At 46.2% G+C, this 25,676-nt stretch overlaps 1 protein-coding gene across 1 annotated transcript in view; it reads right to left on the bottom strand.

The window, feature by feature from the left end:
- Window positions 1-741: 741 nt before the first annotated feature.
- Window positions 742-25,676, bottom strand: part of LOC122926972 (phospholipase A2 inhibitor and Ly6/PLAUR domain-containing protein-like) — a 59,887-nt gene continuing 34,952 nt past the window's right edge. Inside the window, exons 2-5 of the mRNA XM_044278504.1 lie at window positions 24,463-24,591; window positions 13,958-14,107; window positions 13,111-13,248; window positions 742-3,514 (exon numbers count right to left, since the gene is read on the bottom strand). Of these exons, the coding sequence (XP_044134439.1) occupies window positions 3,327-3,514; window positions 13,111-13,248; window positions 13,958-14,107; window positions 24,463-24,591 (605 nt within the window). The 3' untranslated portion in view covers window positions 742-3,326. The remainder of the gene's footprint in view (window positions 3,515-13,110; window positions 13,249-13,957; window positions 14,108-24,462; window positions 24,592-25,676) is intronic.

Raw genomic sequence — 25,676 nt, forward strand, 5'->3', positions numbered from 1 at the left:
CCACAGCCAAAGGTCTAACGCTGATGACACTGCCCCCCCCCACAGGTAGCTCTGGTTATTAGGGCGAGTTCGCATCACCGTTACGGATTCCGTCGTCGTTTTCTGTTATAACGGAAAATAACAGAATCCATAAGACGGAAGTCAAAATGGAAGCCTTTAAGAGGTATCCATCATAATAGAAGTCTATGGGAATCATAACGGATCCGACTGGTTCCCCTTATGCAGAACGAGAAAAAAAAAGTCCTGTCGTGCATAACGGGAACCAGACGGATCCGTTATGATTCCCATAGACTTCTATTATGATGGATAGCAAAACGGAATACCTCTTAAAGGCTTCCATTTAGACTTCCGTCTTATGGATTCTGTTACGACGACGGAATCCGTAACGGTGACGCGAACAATCCCTGACTGCAGCCTCACAGTTCAGCACATCGCCGCTCCGCTGGATAATGAGGCCCAAGGAAAACACTGGGAGGAGATGGGATAAGTCTACAGCGAGGGCTCTCATCAGGGGCGTAGCTCAAGGCTCATGGGCCCTGGTGCGAGAGTTCATCTTGGGCCCCCCTTCCCTCAGTGCTTTGTGGCCAGGAGCAGGGGAGCACATAGCCTTTGTGCTCCCTGAGGCAAAAATTGAAACAGCACTCCTCCCATGTCAAATTCTTGACCTACCCCTTCCCTCCAGCCAAAGGTGTAACTTGACCAGCATGCACTTTCTATAATACCAGTGTCTTCTTATGTGGCCCTAGGGTCTTTGGGCCCCTCAGGCTCCTGGGCCTGGTAGCGACTGCTACCTCTGCACCACCTATAGCTACGCCCCTGGCTCTCATTAGTGCAACTGGCTGCAGGGCATGCTGGGACTTGTAGTTTACGGCTGCTGCCCCCCACACCCACGGCTTGTCTCAACCCCGACTGATCCCCAATCTATACTTCTCAGGGGTTTTTATGTGTGGAAAGATTGATAATATAATGTCAATTTCTTAACATTTTCAAGACCTCTGATTACTGTCAGTGAAATGAAACAGATGTCAAACATCTGGCAGGTCTAACGGTTCTCACAGCCAGGGGCGGACTGGGACCCGGAAAAAAACTAACAGTGACCCCATTTTTAAAGTACCCCCCCCCCCAGTATCAGCTTCTCATACACTGCCCCCCAGCATCAGTTTCTCATAAAGGGACCACCCTAGTACTGTAATGCCCCCCTTATCAGCTCCTCACAGTGACTCCCCAATACCAGACCCTGATAAAAATTACCCCCCCACCAGTGTCAGCAAATCATATAATGACCCCCACCAGTGTCAGAAAATCGTATAATGCCCCCCCACCAGTATCAGCCCCTCATATAATGACCCCCACCAGTATCAGCAAATCATATAATGACCCCCCACCAGTATCAGCCCCTCATATAATGGCCCCCACCAGTATCAGCAAATCATATAATGACCCCCACCAGTATCAGCAAAGCATATAATGACCCCCCACCAGTATCAGTCCCTCATATAATGGCCCCCACCAGTATCAGCAAATCATATAATGACCCCCACCAGTATCAGCAAATCATATAATGACCCCCACCAGTGTCAGAAAATCGTATAATGCCCCCCCACCAGTATCAGTCCCTCATACAATGACCCTCCACCAGTATCAGCCCTGTATATAGTGACCCCCATGATGACCTACTACCTCTCCTTACAGAAGCAATGCCCCTACTCACTGCAGAGGGTTTGTTACAATGTATCTAGACAATCCTCCCCTAGTCTGGAGTCCAGGATGGTTACTTCACACAGGACTGTTCACACTTCATACAATTTATTGACTGTTTTTCAGCTCTTTGGATGCATACTAGAATTTTTCATTCACTGACAAGAAGCAGAGCTCTTGTTACAGGCTGTGGCGTTTGCTGACGGTGCAGGTGAATGAAGTGGGCTCACGCCTGCGGGCCCCGTTCTTGCTGTGTAACTGTTCTACTACCGTTATAATAAAGAATGTTCTGCGGAGGCGACTTTGTCACGTGGCACAATCTTCCTCCTATACTTCAGGTGTGTTATCTGTGGTTTTACATAGGACTGCAGAAAAAGCTACTGATTGTCTTTACCTAGATAGATATCACAAACACAAATAGTTCAAGAAATTCAGCTCTGCTACATCTGTATACTGATCGCGGCCTCGGATCACGTGCCTGTGACCATATCCGCTTTGTGGTCTGCAAATCGCAGATCCGGGAAAATACGGAGACAGTCCATTTTTTTGCAGTGGTCCGCATTCTATCTTTTTCCGGAAGGGATATATTGATGCGGAGAACCAACGGATGATCCATGTGCTTTCTGCGTCCTTATGTCCGTTCCGTAAATGAACACATGTCCTATAGTTAGCCGCAAAATGAGGACCACGGAGCCATTGAATTCAGTGGGTCCACAAAAAATGCGGATGCAACGCGGGCGGTATCCGTATTTTGCAGATACGCAATTTGCAGACGGTCGTGTGCATGAGGCCTAAGCCAAATAATTGCATGTATTGTATTTAGCTGCTGTGCGAATATGTTCCTTATAGCTGCGGGCTGTAGACTATAGATAAAAGCTGCTACATCTGTCTCTGGGAAAGCTGGGTGACAACCAACAGTGTTTCTAATAAGCTCTTGCCTTCCCGAGGTATACAGCAGGGGACAGCAACCTCCGCAACTCCAGCTGGTGTGAAACTACAACCCCCAGCATGCTCCATTCACTTCTATGGGAGTTCTAAGAACACCCAAGCACGCGTGCATGCTGGGAGTTGTAGTTTCACCCCACCTGCCTTTCATATCGCTGACTATAAACTGCACAGTCAGCAGATTTTATTACCCAAAACTATAGTAAAGCTGGGTGACAACCAATATGGCCACCAATCCAGTTCACACAGAGGTTGTCACCCAGCTTTCCCAGGTGACTACCTGCCTAGGAGTGATATCAGGGAAAGATGATATTTCACAGTTTGCCGTTCATTAGCTGGGAAAGCTGGGTTACCCTACAAGCCGGTTATCCTTTCCTACCCCAGCAGGCTATGTCACTCAGAGGTCTGGGAAAGCAGACAATCAATATGGCCACCACTACAACCCCCATTGTGGGTGTTCATCCAGCTTTCCCAGACTCCGGACAGTGAGATGGGAGGATTGCCGTTCATAAGTGATGGAAAGCCTGGTGGAGTCTCCTATAGGAGCCATATAATTTGTCACCCAGCTTTCCCAGAGACAGAGCCATCAACTGGACGAGAGGACGACTCACGGACATAATTACGGGGCGTAAGCGATCATTAATAGCGGATTACGGTTCGGACGTTTGACCTTCACGATGACTTTAACTCATGACCTTGAAGAGGCAAATGAAGGTGATGGGCAGCAGATGCAGGCGGTAGTGGAGGCCGGCACCGCCGTCCGTGCAGGTGGTATCCACTTTAAAATCCAGATTTCCAAACGACCCTTCGTTATGAGGAATCGCGCACAAGCTCGGGGTGGCGCAGCCACGTTCAGCCACTCCCTGCGATCCTGTGGGGAGAGGGTTAAAGGAAAGATGCTTTGTTATTACACATTGCCTTGATGAATAGAATGATCAGGGAAGGCGCAAGTACCCGATAGAACGGCATAAGTGGGGTGCAACTTTCTAATATTCACCCATGGGGTTTTAGGGTGTATAGAAGAACTAATCCTCTAGGTGCCTCTGGATAGAGCCCTGCCAGGACCTTCTCCTCATGGAGTGCTCTGCCCATTGCTGCTAGGCCTGCGCAGCCGTATACTATAATAGGGTGCTGGCAAATAGTTATTGTTATGTATTGTTATCTAATCTATTGCATTGCACCCTTATAGTTTTGTATGGTTTTGTCTGGGTTAACCATACTGACTCCTCCCCTGAAGGAGGCTGGGAGAGGGACTTAGGTCCGCCCCTAGCTCAGTCTAGAGTTAGTAGAGGAAGTGTGAGGAAGCCACATGTGCTCCCTCCCCCCGAGTACTAATCCTGAACTCCAGAGAACCGTCATCCCTGAGAGATCCACAGAGGGAAAGTCATCTCTACTTTACAATACTCCAGAGAGGAAAGAAAGAACCAGGAAGGTCCAGAATCAGCATGGCCGAGCATTGGGGTCAGGCAGGAAGGTGGTTGCTGTTTAAAGCCTCATTCACACGTCAGTGTTTGATCAGTGATTTCCATCAGTGATTTTGGGCCAAAACCAGGTGCGGCTCTAAACACCGAACAGGAACAGATCTTTCCCTTACACCTCATGTCTGCGGAGGCCCCAATCCAGGTGTTGGCAAAAAATCACTTATGGAAACCTAGCGGCGTTGCTAGAGGGGGGCGAGGGGGGGCAATTGCCCCCCCTATGTTATTCTTTGCCCCCCCCAGGTGCCATTATGGAAGCGCTCATTAGTACCGAAGGACCAGGAAGCGGTAAACGCTCTGTTCTCACCATTTCCTGGTCCTCGGCTGTCGGCTGTGCAGGGCTGCGCTCACTGTGAGGGCGCTCTGTGACTTCACGCTGTGCGCACCAGTTCAGAGCACAGTCGACTGAGGAGAGAGAAAATTGCAGGCGGCGTCCAGGAGCAGGAGAGGTAAGTGGTCTTTTATTTTATAAAAAATGTGGCTGCTGGAGGCATATGGGGGCTGATGAGGCATATGGGGGCTGATGAGGCATAATGGGGGCTAATTAGGCATAATGGGGGCTAATTAGAGGCATATGGGGGCTGATGAGGCATATGGGGGCTGATGAGGCATATGGGGGCTAGTTATAGGCATAATGTGGGCTAATTAGAGGCATATGGGGGCTGATGAGGCATAATGGGGGCTAATTAGGCATAATGGGGGCTAATTAGGTATAATGGGGGCTAATTACACTATTAGAGGCATATGGGGGCTAATGAGGCATATGGGGGTTAATGAGGCATATGGGGTCTAATAAGAGGCATAATAGGGGCTAATGAGAGGCATACTGTGGGCTGATTAGAGACTTAATAGGGCTAATGAGGCATATAGGGGCTAATGAGGCATATAGGGGCTAATGAGGCATATAGGGGCTAATGAGGCATAATGGCTTATAATGAGGGCTGATATGAGAGGCATAATGTGTCTTGCACAGATGCCCCCATAACACTGCGCCTGCGCACTGACGAGAGACAGAAAGAAGGGGAAAGAATCTGCGGAAGCAAGCAGAGGACGGCACAGCAGACGACTGAATAGCTTCTTTTGTAAGTAAATTGTTTTATTAGGCTACTTTCACACTAGCGTTCATAGGTCCGTTCGTGAGCTCCGTTTGAAGGGGCTCACGAGCGGACCCGAACGCAGCCGTCCAGCCCTGATGCAGTCTGAATGGAGCGGATCCGCTCAGACTGCATCAGTCTGGCGGCGTTCAGCCTCCGCTCCGCTCGCCTCCGCACGGACAGGCGGACAGCTGAACGCTGCTTGCAGCGTTCAGCTGTCCGCCTGGCCGTGCGGAGGCATGCGGATCCGTTCAGACTTACAATGTAAGTCAATGGGAACGGATCCGCTCGAAGATGAGCCCATATGGCTCAATCTTCAAGCGGATCCGTCCCCCATTGACTTTACATTGAAAGTCTGAACGGATCCGCTCAGGCTGCTTTCACACTTAGAATTTTTTCTAAGTTATTAATGCAGACGGATCCGTACTGAACGGAGCCTCCGTCTGCATTAATATGATCGGATCTGTTCAGAACGGATCCGATCAAGCGCAAGTGTGAAAGTAGCCTTATACATGTATCCCTGCAGACCGCAATTCTCTCGTATTTTGTAATCTTATTTATATATACTTATTTTGTTTTTGCCCCCCCCCCCCATTTTTGACTGTGGTATCTTTGTGGCCCCCTATATATTGTTCCTAGAGTCGCCACTGATGAAGCCTAGGGCTGATAGGGACGTTACTGCAGTGAGAGGGACATTGCTAATAAGCCCTGCACACTTGGACACGGTCCTGGCCATCCTAGGCTTAATCTTAGGCTGAAATTACAGACAAGATTGCAAGAACCTTACTGCAAACCTCAGATTGTGAAGAGATAGAGAGAGACTTTGGAAAGATAGTGGGAAGGAGTACTATTACCCTCATCCTTAACAATTTCCATACAACAAACTGGGAAGATATCTATTCTTTTCAACTGGCCGGGTTACCATCAGCCACAGAACCTACCTCTGCTGCCCTGCACCCATACCAAACCCACCACACCAGGGACACCCTGACTACCACTCTCCTAACACTGCTCTGGCCCTGGAGAGCATTGCTGTGAGGATTGCCACTGTGAATAATCATTGCAGCCAGAGCAACTACCACTCCCATCCTCTGCTCCACTGTTACCTAACTAATAACTACAGAATACAGCAGACCTGATCTGTAATGATACTGAAATGAATCTCCCAGTGACGGTACATGCCATCTATGCTTCATGCTGGTACATGCCATTTGTATTTTTGTAGTTTTACCAGTCAAATACTTCTGTTCTACCAATAACCAAGTTAGACTACAGAAAACAGTCCTCTTATTTGGAAGACAGGAATGGCTTATGCTGAATGTCAGACTGCACACTGTGTGAACGTGTATGAAGACAGAACAGTAAACAGGTGCTAGTCACCAGCGATAGTGGATCTAACTATACGGAGCTGCCATCACACACGCGGTCCTGCGTACGAGATTGCAGCGGTTGCCATACAGTCACAAGAAGTAAGAGTGCAGTCCCAAACAAGTACAACACAATCCAGACCACGCTGAAGTCCGTTGTTACATAAACTGAGTCCGCACCGAGACATTAAGCAGCCAGCAAAGGCACACAATGTCCGTTAGCCAGGCATCATCATACAGGACCAGGTCACGAGCAAGCTGCTCTAGCAAGTCCTCAATAAGAGAAAAGGCTGCTCTCGCCCGTGCAGAAGCTGAGGCTGCAAAAGTAAGGTCTTCCTTTGCTGCACTAGAGAAAGAGAGAGCGTCAAGGGAAAAAGAGAGAGCATGCCTGCAAGCGTCACTGGAAGGAGAGACAGCACGCCTACAAGCGTCAAAGAAAATAAAGAGAGCTTCACTGGAAGAAGAGACAGCGTTACTAGAAAAACTCGCCGCAGAGAAAGAAGCGGTAGCCTCAGTAGCCAAAGCAGAGTTCCTAGAAGCCTTGGAGTTCCCTGAATCTGAGAAACACAGCCAAGTACTTGGGCCAGACCTAGATCAACAAGATCCAGCACAGTGCGTCTCAGAATACGTCCATCAGCATCCCAAGACAAAAGATGACAACTATGATCCAGTATGTCAGCCAGCTTATGCAGAGTATCAAAGACCCTACTTTGAACCACAGTACCTCCAGCAGGACAGCATGCGACAATACGATACTGACCACAACTACCGCCCTGCAGAACGAAAGCTACAACCTTCGCTTTAACTTAAAGGGACACACTTCGCATCAGAAAGGTATTATACAGACTGTCCTAATTCAGAAACCCCTAAAAGGTATGGTGATAAACCGCACATGCAGCATAACAAGAGTACACCGGGTAGTACTGGCGCTAACCAGGCCACCATAGACTTCGCTAAGTTCTTTGCTAAACGGTAGCTGGTTACCAAAGGTCTTATAAAGTTCACTGATCGCCCCGAGAACTACAGGGCATGGCGAGCCTCCTTCCGGAACGCAATAAGAGACTTAGATCTTTCCTGTAGTGAGGAGTTAGATCTCTTGGTAAAGTGGCTCAGAAGCAAGTCTGCTGAACAAGCCAAAAGAATCAGAGACTTTAACATAAGCTATCCTGGCAAAGGCCTAAAGATGGTGTGGGAAAGACTTGATGAGTGTTATGGGTCAATAGAAGCTAGAAAATGCTTTGTTTAAGAGAATTGATAAGGGGTTTTAAAAAGCTCAGGGAACTCAACGACTTGTTAATAGAGGTACAGGTTGTTCAAGCAGAAGGAGATCTGCCAGGGCTAGCATTCCTGGACACCGCCAGAGGTGTCAACCCGATTGTCCAATAACTCCCATATAACCTACAGGAGAAGTGGATCGCGCATGGTTTTCATTATAAGCAGGTTCATAATGTACAATTTCCCCCCTTTGTGGTGTTTGTAGACTTTGTTACTCAACAGGCAAGGATCAAAAACAATCCCAGTTTTGACTTTAGATTGTCATGTTCCACTACCCCCGGTGTCAAAATTCATAAAACACCAGTGGCAGTCCACAAAACTAACGTTGCCTCCACAGGTTCACCTTACAGGCCGTTTAAGTCTTCTCAAGAAGAGAACAAACTCAAAGATCTTACCAAAGAATGCCCCCTGCACAAGAAACCACATCCTCTACTAAAATGCTGAGCCTTCAGGGAGAAGTCTTTAGAGGGCCGCAAAGAATTCCTCAAAGAAAACAACATCTGCTTCAGGTGCTGCGCTACAACATCGCACTTGGCCAGGAACTGTAAGGTCAGTGTGACATGCACAGAATGCGGTAGCACATGACACCACACGACTTTACACCCTGGAACACCCTCTCGGGTATCACCCCAAGCAGAAGAGCATGACGGGAAGCAGATAGACACTGGCGTAGACACCGCAGTAGTCACTTCTCACTGTACTGAGATCTGTAAAGGAGTAGCAGAAGGGGAAGTCCTGCTCAAAAATTTGCCATGTCAGAGTTTATCCAGGTGGTCACGAGATAAGGCGATCAAGATATATGCAATCGTAGATGATCAAAGCAACCGGTCTTTAGCTAAATCCACCTTCTTTGACACCTTCAACATTGTAGGGACCGGTTTTTCCTACTCCTTAAGGACATGTGCAGGTACCGTTGAGACAGCGGAGAGGAAGGCAACTGGGTGCAAGGTAAAGTCCCTAGATGGTCAGACCTGTGTGTCCCTGCCAACCATACTGAAGTGCAATCACATTCCTGACAACCAGTCAGAGATACCTACACCAGAGGTAGCGGCATACTACCCCCACCTGAGGAGTATAGCTCACCTGATACTGGAACTGGACCCAGAAGCCCCGATAGTCTTACTCCTTGGAAGAGACATACTATGAGTTCATAAGGTTAGAGGACTGATTAACAGTCACCAAAACGCTCCATACGCCCAGAGACTTGACCTAGGATGGGTCATCATAGGAGACGTCTGTCTAGGAGGAGCACACAAGCCGACCTCAGTCAACAGTATGCTCACCAACACACTTGAGAATGGACGTCCTTCCCTATTCCAGCCATTTCATAGCAGTTTCCTGATAAAAGAATTGCCACAGAAAGATCCTGTGCCTTGTCCTTTCGTGGATCCCTCCTGTGAAGACCACGCCTGTGATGGTGAGCAAGATCACTTAGGGTGCACAGTTTTCCACAGGACAAAAGAAGACCGCAGGGTCGCAATGTCCATAGAAGACAGGCTGTTCTTGGAGATCATGGATCAAGGAATAGTAAAAGACAAGTGAAACAGCAGGGTCGCACCTTTACCGTTTAAACCCCGGAGACAACACTTACCTAACAACAAAGAACTTGTCTACAGTCGATTGACTTACTAGGATGGAAGAATTTTCCTCCGGCTAGCCTTACCAAGCCCATTCCCTTTTTCCAATAACCACACAGAAACCTTCTTGCTTTGGTAAAATGACCATTACGGCCAACTTTATTATACACACAAAATAATAATAATAACAGTCACTTTAACACATCCTTCAACATTATGAGCCACTGTATCGTAACAAGGATCCTGGAGGGCAACCCAAACAAGCGGTATCTTCCTTAAACATCTCTCCTTATACTTCAAGATTACCCTTGGCCGCACTCACCGACCCAAGGGCACCAAATCCTTGAAGTATCCAAGTATCTCCTCCTGTAGGCCTTTTAGCCCAAACAGGAGCCCCATCCTCGGCAATCACCAACCACATGAGATACAGGCTCCAACATGTCCTGCATCTCTTAAACCATTGTGTTGCTCCCCCAGGATCCCATATCAATCAGCCGCCATACTACCTCCGTCAATTACACCCCACTCTACCCAAACAAAGGGCGGGAGGGCGGGAAACCTATATACTGCCCGCGAAAATTGATACTCCTCCCCGTTCACCTGAACCAACCCCCAACACACTTCCTACCTTAACCCCTTCCTAGCCTGCGGTCTTCCCCCCAAGTCAAGACGCACTCCACTATGTCTGCGCCTCGCTCCGTTGCTATTATTATGTCCCTCAAGCAGACTGTACACTGTGTGAACATGTATGAAGACAAAACAGACCTCGATCAGCCCTGCACTGAAGCTGCACAACCCTCTATTGCGCTGTACAGCCTCTCTGGGGAGTGTATTACCCCTCTAACTGGGGCTACTATGTCAGCCCCAGTTACAGGAGAAATCAATAGTAAAAAAATAAATAAAAATGAAGTTAAACGTCCCCCAGAGGTCTTGTATGACCCTATTGGGCACACAAAGTGTAAAATAAAAAAATGTAACCAAAAATAAAGTGTTTTGAAAAAAAAAAAAGTTTCACATAAAAAATTATTTCCCCCCAAATCCGTTATTTAAAAGATGTTAAAAAAATTGAAGAAAAAATAAATAAAATAGACATATTTGGTATCACCACGTCCGCAACGACCGGCTCTATAATAATATCATATGATCTACCCCATAAGGTGAACGCCGTAAAAATAAATGTATATAAACATTGCGCCAAAACAAATTTTTTAGTGAGCTCAGCTCCCAAAAAAACATAATGTTAGTCAATCAAAAAGTTGTATGTACCCCAAAATGGTAGAAATAAAAACATCAGCTTATCCCGCAAAAAATGAGCCCCACACAAGACCATAGCCAGAAAAATTTAATAAAAATATGGCTCTATGAAAATTGCAACACAAAAACATGTTTTTTTTTTCTAAAAATGTTTTGATTGTTCAAAATGTAAGAAACATGAAATAAATAGACATATTTGGTATTGCCACATCCGTAACAATTGGCTCTACAAAAATATTACATGATCTACCCCATCAAGTGAACGGTGGAAAAAAATAAAAAATACAAATTATGCCAAAACAGTTTTTTTGTCACCTCACAAAAACATAATAACAATCAATCAATCAAAAAGTAGTATGTACCCCAAAATGGTAGTAATAAAAAACGGCGCCTTGTCCTGCAAAACACAAGCCCTCAAACAAGACTTTAGCCCGAAAAATAAAAAAAATATGGCTTTAAGAAAATGGCAACACAAAAACATGATTTTTTTTTCTAAAAATACTTTGATTGTTTAAAACGTAAAAATAAAAAAAAACTAGACATATTTGGTATCGTTGCATCCATAATGACCGCATCTATAATAATATCACATGATCTACCCCATCAAGTAAACAGTGTAAAAGAAAAATATTGAAATATGACACCAAACAGCTTTTTTTGTGACGTCACCAAAATGAGATAAAAACCAACCATAAAGCCAAATATACCCCAAAATGGTGCCAATAAAAACTACAGATTGTCCCACACAAAATAAGCTCTCACGCAGCTTATTCAACAAAAAAATACAAAAAGTTATTGCTCTTAAAAACCATGACAGAAAATTCCATGTTAGAAAATCCAGATGCTGCTCCTTCCCTTCTGAGCCCTGCCGTATCCCCAAATAACAGTTTACGACCACAATTGGGGTGTTACTGTATTCAGGAGAAAGTGGGTAGCAAATTGTTGGGGGATATTCTCCTGTTATCTTTTGTGAAAAAGAAAGTTTGGGCCTAAAGCACCATTTTCTTTTAAAAAAAAAAAAGAAGTAATTTTTCATTTTCACACCCAAGTATAAAAAAATTATATGAAACAGCTGTTAAGTGAGGTGCTCACTGCATCCCTTAAACATTCCTTTGGTGGTGTAGTTTACAAAATGTGGTCACTTTTTCGGGGTTTTCACTGTGGGGTTACCTCAGGGCCTCTTCAAATGCAACATGGTGCCCAAAGACCATTCCAGCAAAATCTGCCCTCTAAAAACCATATGGTGCTCCTTGCCTTCTGTGCCTTGTCGTGTGCCCAAACAGCGGTAAACGACCACATATGGGGTGTTTCTGCAGACTGCAGAATCAAGGTAATAAATATTGAGGTTTGTTTCGTTAACCCTTGATGTGTTCCAGGAAAAATGTATTAAAATGGAAAATCTGCAAAAAAAGGTGACATTTTGAAATTTCACCTCTATTTTGCTTTAATTCCTGTGTATTACCTAAAGGGTTAACATTTCTAAAAACTAGTTTTGAATAGATTGTCATTTCTAAAATAGGGTCATTTATGGGTTGGTTCTATTATAAAAGCCCCACATAGTGACTTAAGAACTAAACTGGTCCTTAAAAAAGTTGACTTCAAAAATTCTAAACCTTCTAACGTCCTAAAAAAAAAAATTACATTACCAAAATGATGCCCACATAAAGTAAACATATGGAGAATGTTAATTAATGAATATTTTATGAGGCATCACTATCTGTCTTAAAAGCAGAGAGATTCAAATTTGGAAAACAGTGAATTTTTTCACATTTTTGTTAACTTTTGAATTTTTTTTATAAATAAATGTTAAACATATTGCCTCAAATTTACCATTAACATGAAGTACAATGTGTCATGAGAAAACAGTCTCTGAATGGCTTGGATAAGTAAAAGCGTTCCAAAGTAATTACCACATAAAGTGACACATTTGGTCAGGAAGGGGGTGAATTGCCCGGTCTGGAATTGGTAAAACACACAAACACAGCTGGTTCTGACCTTGGACTGTATTCAGACTACGTCTTTTGCATGTTTTCTTGGTGCTTCGTGACCCCTGTGAGTCAACTCCCATCCACACCAGATCCCTGCAGCAAAGTCCAGATCCCTGCACAGGGGTTAAAAACAGGGAACTGCCAGGACAACACCCTTAGGTTTAGACCAAAGTGAAACTGGTAGTTGGCACAGAGGGTCCACAACCACTGCCCGTTACAAGTTAAAGGGTGAAACTTAGGGGAAGGGGGACACTTAGATAACAACCTTAGGAGTAGCCCCAAGCCAAATCTGTTGAGTTACACTACAGATCGACTTCTGCTTTAGTAACAAGGAACACGCTGACATAATCAAAAATACTTGTAGGCGGAGATAGGTGACCAAGAGACCAGAGTTCCGACCTATTAGTTATCAATTTAGAGTTTTAGATAATTACCTGATCTTGTCACCTGAGAAAAGCACTTTGTTTCTTCTCCGACACAGTCCATGTAAGTCTTAGAGTCACAGGGAACGTTTTCCTTGCTTTGGCAGGTCTTGCAGACAACGCCATTTTTTTCAGAGGATATAGAAGGCACTGACATTGGAGAAGTAAAGATGGAGACAATTCAGAATAAACTGCAGAGAATGTAAAGGGGTTGTTCACACCTGGTGACCTTTTCTGCAGACCCGTCCAGCATGGCCAAACCCATGGTGAGAATCATACTGATACTTACCTGATCCTTGCTACTGGGTTTTGGTTCCATTGCTCATAATTGGCCACCGCAAGTCTAGGGTCTCCTTGCGTCAATATTCAGCTTGAGGTGGGTCAAGTGGCATCTGCAGTCAATGACAGGCCCCAGTCAATGACTAGCCGCAGTAACCCATGTGTCATTTTACTGGGTCCCGTGACGCATGGGTGACACATCACCACAGGGGCCAGTCACTGCCATGTGACCTACATCAAACTGAATGATGACACGGGGAGACCCAATGCCTGTGGTGCTTGAGGGGGAATCAGGTAAGCATGCTTTCCATTGTGGGTCTGGCCATGCCGGAGAGGGGGGCATGCAGAAATGGTCTCCAGGTTCTGTAACTCCCATTGACTTGTTCCAGTTGCGAGGGGGCAGTCAAGACTACACAGACTTCGTGCTACTGGCTGTAGGGTCTACTCTTGGTCCAAAAAAAATTGAAACTTGTCTAGTCCTACTGAAATAGTTGGGTTTGGCTTAACTGCATATAATCTATGAGGGCTCTTTGAAACACTATAGCTCTAATTCTTTATGTAGTTGAATTTAAGAACTTACATTCGGGACGGGGAGGAGTACAGCGATCTGTGTCACAGCAGGAGAAGCTCATCATTATTCTTCCATAAGGAGCGCTAGCACTGATTGAAGCAGAGCACAGCTCACGCTGCCCACAAGTTCTTCCATAGGTTCCTGGTTGTTGCAAACCACCTGCAAAGACAAGAAATTTCAATGGAGATTAAAGCTATAGGTAACATACATCTGGAAGAGTAAGATCTGGTTCCTAGTTCAGAAACAGCCTCTCCCCACCACAATTCCATCTGCTATTAGCCTGCAGCATTCTAGTGTGGGACAGCACAGGGAAATGTGACTCAAAGTAACGTGCTTGGTGAAATATGCTACACACATGACAGGGTGGGATGGGTGAAGATCATTGACAGCAACGAGAAGACCTCTCTGAAATGGCCAAGGAATGTGGGAGGCTTGTGTATAATGATTTCAAGCTCAGGGTGGTTTGCTAAAACCTGCATATACCCTGTGGGCAAGAATCATGAGTACAGGTAAAATCTATGGTGGTGCCCAGGAGTGAAGGGTAATGCAGGATCAGGGAGAGGTAAGTATAAATGTTTAGTTTGAGGGCTGTAAAAGGGTAGTTTGGGGTCAAGTCTGGTGTACTGTGGAGTCTGGTCTGGGTAGTACAAACAGGGAAACCTGGTCTGGGATCTGTAAATATTGGAGGGCTAGTCTAGAGACTGTAAACTGAGAAGGTCTGTAAATAAAGGGGGGGGGGGGGTGTTATGGTCTAGAGTCTGTAACACAAGGGGGATTGATCTGGGGTCTTAAGTAGGTGGTCTTTAAATCGTGAGGCGCGGTCTGGTCTATAAATAGTGGTGTTCTGGTTTGGGCTCGGTAAACAGGAAAGTAGGGATGAGCGAACTCGAACTGTATAGTTCGGGTTCGTACCGAATTTTGGGGTGTCCGTGACACGGACCCGAACCCGGACATTTTCGTAAAAGTCCGGGTTCGGGTTCGGTGTTCGTCGCTTTCTTCGCGCTTTTGTGACGCTTTCTTGGCGCTTTTTGAAAGGCTGCAAAGCAGCCAATCAACAAGCGTCATACTACTTGCCCCAAGAGGCCATCACAGCCATGCCTACTATTGGCATGGCTGTGATTGGCCAGAGCACCATGTGACCCAGCCTCTATTTAAGCTGGAGTCACATAGCGCCGCCCGTCACTCTGCTCTGATTAGCGTAGGGAGAGGTTGCGGCTGCGACAGTAGGGCGAGATTAGGCAGATTAACTCCTCCAAAGGACTTGATTAACTGATCGATCTGCAGCTGTGGATCATTGAGCTGCTGATCCTCAATTGCTCACTGTTTTTAGGCTGCCCAGACAGTTTGTCAGTCACATTTTTCTGGGGTGATCGGCGGCCATTTTGTGTCTTGTGGTGCGCCAGCACAAGCTGCGACCAAGTGCATTTAACCCTCAATGGTGTGGTTGTTTTTTGGCTAAAGCCTACATCAGGGTGAAGCTGTCACACCAAGTGCATTTAACCAGCAATAGTCTGTTCATTTTTTGGCCATATACAAAATCAGGGGCAAGCTGCGCCTGTCACCAAGTGCATTTAACCCTCAATGGTGTGGTTGTTTTTTGGCTAAAGCCTACATCAGGGTGAAGCTGTCACACCAAGTGCATTTAACCAGCAATAGTCTGTTCATTTTTTGGCCATATACTAAATCAGGGGCAAGCTGCGCCTGTCACCAAGTGCATTTAACCCTCAATGGTGTGGTTGTTTTTTGGCTAAAGCCTACATCAGGGTGAAGCTGTCACACCAAGTGCATTTAACCAGCAATAGTCTGTTTATTTTTTGGCCATATCCCAGTCTAATTCTGTCACTAAATCCATACCGGTCACCCAGCGCCTAAATACTAGGCCTCAAATTTATATCCCGCTAAATCTGTCCTTAGTGCTGTAGCTGGGCGAGTTATTTAGTGTCCGTTCAAGCACATTTCTTGTTCTGGGTTGAAATACAATTCCCAATTTAGCAATTTCATAATTTAGTGGTTTCTGCTATATCAGAGCTATTTGAAATCTATCCCTAAAAGGGTATATAATATTCAAGGTGCACATTGGGTCATTCAGAATAACTTCACACACACCCGCTACTGTGTATTTCCAAGTCTAATTCTGGCACTAAACCCATACCTGTCACCCAGCGCCTAAATACTAGGCCTCAAATTTATATCCCGCTAAATCTGTCCCTAGTGCTGTAGCTGGGCGAGTTATTTAGTGTCCGTTCAAGCACATTTCTTGTTCTGGGTTGAAATACAATTCCCAATTTAGCAATTTCATAATTTAGTGGTTTCTGCTATATCAGAGCTATTTGAAATCTATCCCTAAAAGGGTATATAATATTCAAGGTGCACATTGGGTCATTCAGAATAACTTCACACACACCCGCTACTGTGTATTTCCAAGTCTAATTCTGGCACTAAACCCATACCTGTCACCCAGCGCCTAAATACTAGGCCTCAAATTTATATCCCGCTAAATCTGTCCTTAGTGCTGTAGCTGGGCGAGTTATTTAGTGTCCGTTCAAGCACATTTCTTGTTCTGGGTTGAAATACAATTCCCAATTTAGCAATTTCATAATTTAGTGGTTTCTGCTATATCAGAGCTATTTGAAATCTATCCCTAAAAGGGTATATAATATTCAAGGTGCACATTGGGTCATTCAGAATAACTTCACACACACCCGCTACTGTGTATTTCCAAGTCTAATTCTGGCACTAAACCCATACCGGTCACCCAGCGCCTAAATACTAGGCCTCAAATTTATATCCCGCTAAATCTGTCCCTAGTGCTGTAGCTGGGCGAGTTATTTAGTGTCCGTTCAAGCACATTTCTTGTTCTGGGTTGAAATACAATTCCCAATTTAGCAATTTCATAATTTAGTGGTTTCTGCTATATCAGAGCTATTTGAAATCTATCCCTAAAAGGGTATATAATATTCAAGGTGCACATTGGGTCATTCAGAATAACTTCACACACACCCGCTACTGTGTATTTCCAAGTCTAATTCTGGCACTAAACCCATACCTGTCACCCAGCGCCTAAATACTAGGCCTCAAATTTATATCCCGCTAAATCTGTCCCTAGTGCTGTAGCTGGGCGAGTTATTTAGTGTCCGTTCAAGCACATTTCTTGTTCTGGGTTGAAATACAATTCCCAATTTAGCAATTTCATAATTTAGTGGTTTCTGCTATATCAGAGCTATTTGAAATCTATCCCTAAAAGGGTATATAATATTCAAGGTGCACATTGGGTCATTCAGAATAACTTCACACACACCCGCTACTGTGTATTTCCAAGTCTAATTCTGGCACTAAACCCATACCTGTCACCCAGCGCCTAAATACTAGGCCTCAAATTTATATCCCGCTAAATCTGTCCTTAGTGCTGTAGCTGGGCGAGTTATTTAGTGTCCGTTCAAGCACATTTCTTGTTCTGGGTTGAAATACAATTCCCAATTTAGCAATTTCATAATTTAGTGGTTTCTGCTATATCAGAGCTATTTGAAATCTATCCCTAAAAGGGTATATAATATTCAAGGTGCACATTGGGTCATTCAGAATAACTTCACACACACCCGCTACTGTGTATTTCCAAGTCTAATTCTGGCACTAAACCCATACCTGTCACCCAGCGCCTAAATACTAGGCCTCAAATTTATATCCCGCTAAATCTGTCCCTAGTGCTGTAGCTGGGCGAGTTATTTAGTGTCCGTTCAAGCACATTTCTTGTTCTGGGTTGAAATACAATTCCCAATTTAGCAATTTCATAATTTAGTGGTTTCTGCTATATCAGAGCTATTTGAAATCTATCCCTAAAAGGGTATATAATATTCAAGGTGCACATAGGGTCATTCAGAATAACTTCACACACCCGCTACTGTGCATTTCCAAATCTAATTCTGTCACTAAACCCATACCTGTCACCCAGCGCCTAAATACTAGGCCTCAAATTTATATCCCGCTAAATCTCTCGTTACCGCTGTCCTGTTGTGGCTGGGAAAGTTATTTAGTGTCCGTCAAAGCACATTTTTTGTTCTGGGTTGAAATACAATTCCCAATTTAGCAATTTCATAATTTAGTCGTTTCTGCTATATCAGAGCTATTTGAAATCTATCCCTAAAAGGGTAGATCACATTGAAGGTGCACATAGGGTCATTCAGAATAACTTCACACACACGCTTCTGTGCATTTCCAAGTCTAATTCTGTCACTAAATCCATACCGGTCACCCAGCGCCTAAATACTAGGCCTCAAATTTATATCCCGCTGAATTTGAATACAATACATTGGGCCAAATAATATATTTGTTGTTGTGGTGAACCATAACAATGAGAAAAACATCTAGTAAGGGACGCGGACGTGGACATGGTCGTGGTGGTGTTAGTGGACCCTCTGGTGCTGGGAGAGGACGTGGCCGTTCTGCCACATCCACACGTCCTAGTGTACCAACTACCTCAGGTCCCAGTAGCCGCCAGAATTTACAGCGATATATGGTGGGGCCCAATGCCGTTCTAAGGATGGTAAGGCCTGAGCAGGTACAGGCATTAGTCAATTGGGTGGCCGACAGTGGATCCAGCACGTTCACATTATCTCCCACCCAGTCTTCTGCAGAAAGCGCACAGATGGCGCCTGAAAACCAACCCCATCAGTCTGTCACATCACCCCCATGCATACCAGGGAAACTGTCTCAGCCTCAAGTTATGCAGCAGTCTCTTATGCTGTTTGAAGACTCCGCTGGCAGGGTTTCCCAAGGGCATCCACCTAGCCCTTCCCCAGCGGTGAAAGACATAGAATGCACTGACGCACAACCACTTATGTTTCCTGATGATGAGGACATGGGAATACCACCTCAGCATGTCTCTGATGATGACGAAACACAGGTGCCAACTGCTGCGTCTTTCTGCAGTGTGCAGACTGAACAGGAGGTCAGGGATCAAGACTGGGTGGAAGACGATGCAGGGGACGATGAGGTCCTAGACCCCACATGGAATGAAGGTCGTGCCACTGACTTTCACAGTTCGGAGGAAGAGGCAGTGGTGAGACCGAGCCAACAGCGTAGCAAAAGAGGGAGCAGTGGGCAAAAGCAGAACACCCGCCGCCAAGAGACTCCGCCTGCTACTGACCGCCGCCATCTGGGACCGAGCACCCCAAAGGCAGCTTCAAGGAGTTCCCTGGCATGGCACTTCTTCAAACAATGTGCTGACGACAAGACCCGAGTGGTTTGCACGCTGTGCCATCAGAGCCTGAAGCGAGGCATTAACGTTCTGAACCTGAGCACAACCTGCATGACCAGGCACCTGCATGCAAAGCATGAACTGCAGTGGAGTAAACACCTTAAAACCAAGGAAGTCACTCAGGCTCCCCCTGCTACCTCTTCTGCTGCTGCCGCCTCGGCCTATTCTGCTGCTGCCGCCTCGGCCTCTTCCTCCGCCTCTGGAGGAACGTTGGCACCTGCCGCCCAGCAAACAGGGGATGTACCACCAACACCACCACCACCACCTCCGTCACCAAGCGTCTCAACCATGTCACACGCCAGCGTTCAGCTCTCCATCTCACAAACATTTGATAGAAAGCGTAAATTCCCACCTAGCCACCCTCGATCCCTGGCCCTGAATGCCAGCATTTCTAAACTACTGGCCTATGAAATGCTGTCATTTAGGCTGGTGGACACAGACAGCTTCAAACAGCTCATGTCGCTTGCTGTCCCACAGTATGTTGTTCCCAGCCGGCACTACTTCTCCAAGAGAGCCGTGCCTTCCCTGCACAACCAAGTATCCGATAAAATCAAGTGTGCACTGCGCAACGCCATCTGTGGCAAGGTCCACCTAACCACAGATACGTGGACCAGTAAGCACGGCCAGGGACGCTATATCTCCCTAACTGCACACTGGGTAAATGTAGTGGCAGCTGGGCCCCAGGCGGAGAGCTGTTTGGCGCACGTCCTTCCGCCGCCAAGGATCGCAGGGCAACATTCTTTGCCTCCTGTTGCCACCTCCTCCTTCTCGGCTTCCTCCTCCTCTTCTTCCACCTGCTCATCCAGTCAGCCACACACCTTCACCACCAACTTCAGCACAGCCCGGGGTAAACGTCAGCAGGCCATTCTGAAACTCATATGTTTGGGGGACAGGCCCCACACCGCACAGGAGTTGTGGCGGGGTATAGAACAACAGACCGACGAGTGGTTGCTGCCGGTGAGCCTCAAGCCCGGCCTGGTGGTGTGTGATAATGGGCGAAATCTCGTTGCAGCTCTGGGACTAGCCAATTTGACGCACATCCCTTGCTTGGCGCATGTGCTGAATTTGGTGGTGCAGAAGTTCATTCACAACTACCCCGACATGTCAGAGCTGCTGCATAAAGTGCGGGCCGTCTGTTCGCGCTTCCGGCGTTCACATCCTGCTGCTGCTCGCCTGTCTGCGCTACAGCGTAACTTCGGCCTTCCCGCTCACCGCCTCATATGCGACGTGCCCACCAGGTGGAACTCCACCTTGCACATGCTGGACAGACTGTGCGAGCAGCAGCAGGCCATAGTGGAGTTTCAGCTGCAGCACGCACGGGTCAGTCGCACTACAGAACAGCACCACTTCACCACCAATGACTGGGCCTCCATGCGAGACCTGTGTGCCCTGTTGCGCTGTTTCGAGTACTCCACCAACATGGCCAGTGGCGATGACACCGTTATCAGCGTTACAATACCACTTCTATGTCTCCTTGAGAAAACACTTAGGGCGATGATGGAAGAGGAGGTGGCCCAGGAGGAGGAGGAGGAGGAGGAAGAGGGGTCATTTTTAGCACTTTCAGGCCAGTCTCTTCGAAGTGACTCAGAGGGAGGTTTTTGGCAACAGCAGAGGCCAGGTACAAATGTGGCCAGCCAGGGCCCACTACTGGAGGACGAGGAGGACGAGGATGAGGAGGAGGTGGAGGAGGATGAGGATGAAGCATGGTCACAGCGGGGTGGCACCCAACGCAGCTCGGGTCCATCACTGGTGCGTGGCTGGGGGGAAAGGCAGGACGATGACGATACGCCTCCCACAGAGGACAGCTTGTCCTTACCCCTGGGCAGCCTGGCACACATGAGCGACTACATGCTGCAGTGCCTGCGCAACGACAGCAGAGTTGCCCACATTTTAACCTGTGCGGACTACTGGGTTGCCACCCTGCTGGATCCACGCTACAAAGACAATGTGCCCACCTTACTTCCTGCACTGGAGCGTGATAGGAAGATGCGCGAGTACAAGCGCACGTTGGTAGACGCGCTACTGAGAGCATTCCCAAATGTCACAGGGGAACAAGTGGAAGCCCAAGGCCAAGGCAGAGGAGGAGCAAGAGGTCGCCAAGGCAGCTGTGTCACGGCCAGCTCCTCTGAGGGCAGGGTTAGCATGGCAGAGATGTGGAAAACTTTTGTCAACACGCCACAGCTAACTGCACCACCACCTGATACGCAACGTGTTAGCAGGAGGCAACATTTCACTAACATGGTGGAACAGTACGTGTGCACACCCCTCCACGTACTGACTGATGGTTCGGCCCCATTCAACTTCTGGGTCTCTAAATTGTCCACGTGGCCAGAGCTAGCCTTTTATGCCTTGGAGGTGCTGGCCTGCCCGGCAGCCAGCGTTTTGTCTGAACGTGTATTCAGCACGGCAGGGGGCGTCATTACAGACAAACGCAGCCGCCTGTCTACAGCCAATGTGGACAAGCTGACGTTCATAAAAATGAACCAGGCATGGATCCCACAGGACCTGTCCGTCCCTTGTCCAGATTAGACATTAACTACCTCCCCATAACCATATATTATTGGACTCCAGGGCACTTCCTCATTCAATCCTATTTTTATTTTCATTTTACCATTATATTGCGAGGCTACCCAAAGTTGAATGAACCTCTCCTCTGCCTGTGTGCTAGGCCTAAATATATGCCAATGGACTGTTGCAGTGGTGGGTGACGTGAAGCCTCATTCTCTGCTATGACATGCAGACTGATTCTCTGCTGACATGAAGCCAGATTGTCTGTTACGGGACCTCTCTCCTCTGCCTGTGTGCTAGGCCTAAATATATGCCAATGGACTGTTGCAGTGGTGGCTGACGTGAAGCCTCATTCTCTGCTATGACATGCAGACTAATTCTCTGCTGACATGAAGCCAGATTGTCTGTTACGGGACCTCTCTCCTCTGCCTGGGTGCTGGGCCTAAATTTATGACAATGGACTGTTGCAGTGGTGGCTGACGTGAAGCCTGATTCTCTGCTATGACATGCAGACTGATTCTCTGCTGACATGAAGCCAGATTCTCTGTTACGGGACCTCTCTCCTCTGCCTGTGTGTGTGCTGGGCCTAAATATATGCCAATGGACTGTTGCAGTGGTGGCTGACGTGAAGCCTCATTCTCTGCTATGACATGCAGACTAATTCTCTGCTGACATGAAGACAGATTCTCTGTTACGGGACCTCCCTCCTCTGCCTGGGTGCTGGGCCTAAATATATGCCAATGGACTGTTGCAGTGGTGGCTGACGTGAAGCCTCATTCTCTGCTATGACATGCAGACTAATTCTCTGCTGACATGAAGACAGATTCTCTGTTACGGGACCTCTCTCCTCTGCCTGGGTGCCGGGGCCTAAATATCTGAGAATGGACTGTTCCAGTGGTGGGTGACGGGAAGCCAGATTCTCTGCTATGGAACCTCTCTCCAATTGATTTTGGTTAATTTTTATTTATTTAATTTTTATTTTAATTCATTTCCCTATCCACATTTGTTTGCAGGGGATTTACCTACATGTTGCTGCCTTTTGCAGCCCTCTAGCTCTTTCCTGGGCTGTTTTACAGCCTTTTTAGTGCCGAAAAGTTCGGGTCCCCATTGACTTCAATGGGGTTCGGGTTCGGGACGAAGTTCGGATCGGGTTCGGATCCCGAACCCGAACATTTCCGGGATGTTCGGCCGAACTTCTCGAACCCGAACATCCAGGTGTTCGCTCAACTCTACAGGAAAGCTTGATCTAGGGTGTATAAATAGTGCGGGACTGGTCTGTAAACAGGAGGGTTTTGTCTGGAGTCTTAAAATAAAGGGGGGGGGGGGGTGGTCTGGTTTATGGTCTGTGAAAAGGGAGTTTGGTCTGGGATCTATAAGGGGGTTTGGTCAGGTCTATAAATCATGAGGTGGGGTCAGGTCTGGGCTCCGTGATTAGGGAAGCATAGTCCAGGATCTGTCAATAATGGGGGCTAGTCTAGGGTCTTTAAAGAGAGGGTTTTAGTCTGGGGTCAGAAAATAAGGGGGGTAGTCTAGGGAGTGGAAGGAGGGGGGGGGTTAGGTCTAAACTTCTAGGCTGTCATATTCATGTAGGGGGTCTGGTGTCCATATGTATTTAGGGTGGCTGGCGCTTGGGCTATTTAGGGGTCTAGTCTTGGTTGTCTATTCATTTAGGGGCCTGGAATCTGTATTTATTTATCTGTGTGCATTTAGGGAGCTTGGTCTGTGGTCTGCCTCTATTTTGGGGTCCAGGTATGGGTCTTGGGAGCTTTAGTTTGGGGTCTGTAACGGTGGGTTTGTCTGTGGAATTTATTTTGGACACATTCAAATAGCTTATGTTGGGGGCATGTCCCATATAAATTGGCAGGGTATCACTTTTTAATCCACCCTTTGAAAGTATCGAATGTCTTTTCTCAGAAGTGTGCGAATTATGAACCGTAACTGAAATTGCTTAGATGAAAATGCAACATTTGTGGGTGTCTCCATATGGTGTGGACTTTAAAGTGAATCTCCACCCATTAATACCATGCAGTTTTTTCGGTCCTACATTTGGTACTGATTTACCCCTTTCCGACATGCGCAATACATGTACGGCACACGTCAGATCTTTAAAGATGGCACCCACTTGAAATCTGAAAGGGCATCATAGACTAGGATTTTACAAAGCAGACACCTGGAGGTAAAGTCTGGGAATGGCAATAATGCCAGTCATGTACCTTTAACCCCTCAGATAACGTGGTCAATTTTGACCTGAAACAACTTTTATCAGGAATGCTGTACTCCTGAGGCCCCTTCCCCATATTAAAAATAAACAATAAAAAAGTCAAGATCATAGGCACTGCCATGTCCCACAATGCCTGTACTATTAAAATATTAACGTATTTATCCCATATGGTAAATGCCGTAATGGAAAAAAAAAAAAGTCAAAATGACAGATTTGTCGTTTTCTTGTGACTTCATCTCCCAAAAAGTTAAATAAAAAGTAAATGCAGGTTCCCATTGACTGGATGCTGCTCACTGTTTTCGATGGATGTGCTTTGCTGTTACAGCACACCATGTGGTCAGGCAGGGTATTGCAAATTACACACAGTGGTTTAAATGGGAAACACTCTTATTACTTAAATTCATGGTTCTGTGGCAGAATCTTAAAGATGCCATTTTTCAGGTGACACAAAAAGTGCACAATATACATCACAAGAGCAAAAGCATTTCTTTATATTCCATGTAACAATAGCGATGTCCACGTAGTACGTACCTATTATGATCACGGAATGTTTGGATACGCAAACCTCATTTGAAGAGCAGGTTTTCACAATTCCAGTACATGGAATGCCAATATCAAACTCAGCAATACCCGAGCATTCTATACAAGTTAGAGAATAACCTGGATGGAGATCGAAACAGAAAAATACACATAATTTTACATTGTTCATAAGAAGTTTCATATCTATAATATTACTGCATAAGATGATGTTCTCAAAACTAGTTTTCACTTTACAGATACAGAGATTTGTAGATACATAACTTATCCTGTACTGATCCTGAGTTACATCCTGTATTATACTCCAGAGCTGCATTCACTATTCTGCTGGTGCAGTCACTGTGTACATACATAGCTTATCCTGTACTGATCCTGAGTTACATCCTGTATTATACTCCAGAGCTACACTCACTATTCTGCTGGTGGAGTCACTGTGTACATACATTATTATCCTGTACTGATCCTGAGTTACATCCTGTATTATACTCCAGGGCTGTACTCACTATTCTGCTGGTGCAGTCACTGTGTACATACATTACTTATCCTGTACTGATCCTGATTTACATCCTGTATTATACTCCAGAGCTGCACTCACTATTCTGCTGGTGCAGTCACTGTGTACATACATTACATTACTTATCCTGTACTGATCCTGAGTTACATCCTGTATTATACTCCAGAGCTGCACTCACTATTCTGCTGGTGCAGTCACTGTGTACATACATTACATTACTTATCCTGTACTGATCCTGAGTTACATCCTGTATTATACTCCAGAGCTGCACTCACTGTTCTGCTGGTGGAGTCACTGTGTACTTACATTACATTACTTATCCTGTACTGATCCTGAGTTACATCCTGTATTATACTCCAGAGCTGCACTCACTATTCTGCTGGTGGAGTCACTGTGTACATACATTACATTAACTTATCCTGTACTGATCCTGAGTTACATCCTGTATTATACTCCAGAGCTGCACTCACTATTCTGCTGGTGCAGTCACTGTGGACATACATTACATTACTTATCCTGTACCGATCCTGAGTTACATCCTGTACTATACTCCAGAGCTGCATTCACTATTCTGCTGGTGCAGTCACTGTGTACATGCATTACATTACTTATCCTGTACTGATCCTGAGTTACATCCTGTATTATACTCCAGAGCTGTACTCACTATTCTGCTGGTGCAGTCACTGTGTACATA

The sequence above is a fragment of the Bufo gargarizans genome, chromosome 2 (genome assembly GCF_014858855.1).
Source record: "Bufo gargarizans isolate SCDJY-AF-19 chromosome 2, ASM1485885v1, whole genome shotgun sequence".
In the NCBI taxonomy this organism is placed as follows: domain Eukaryota; kingdom Metazoa; phylum Chordata; class Amphibia; order Anura; family Bufonidae; genus Bufo; species Bufo gargarizans.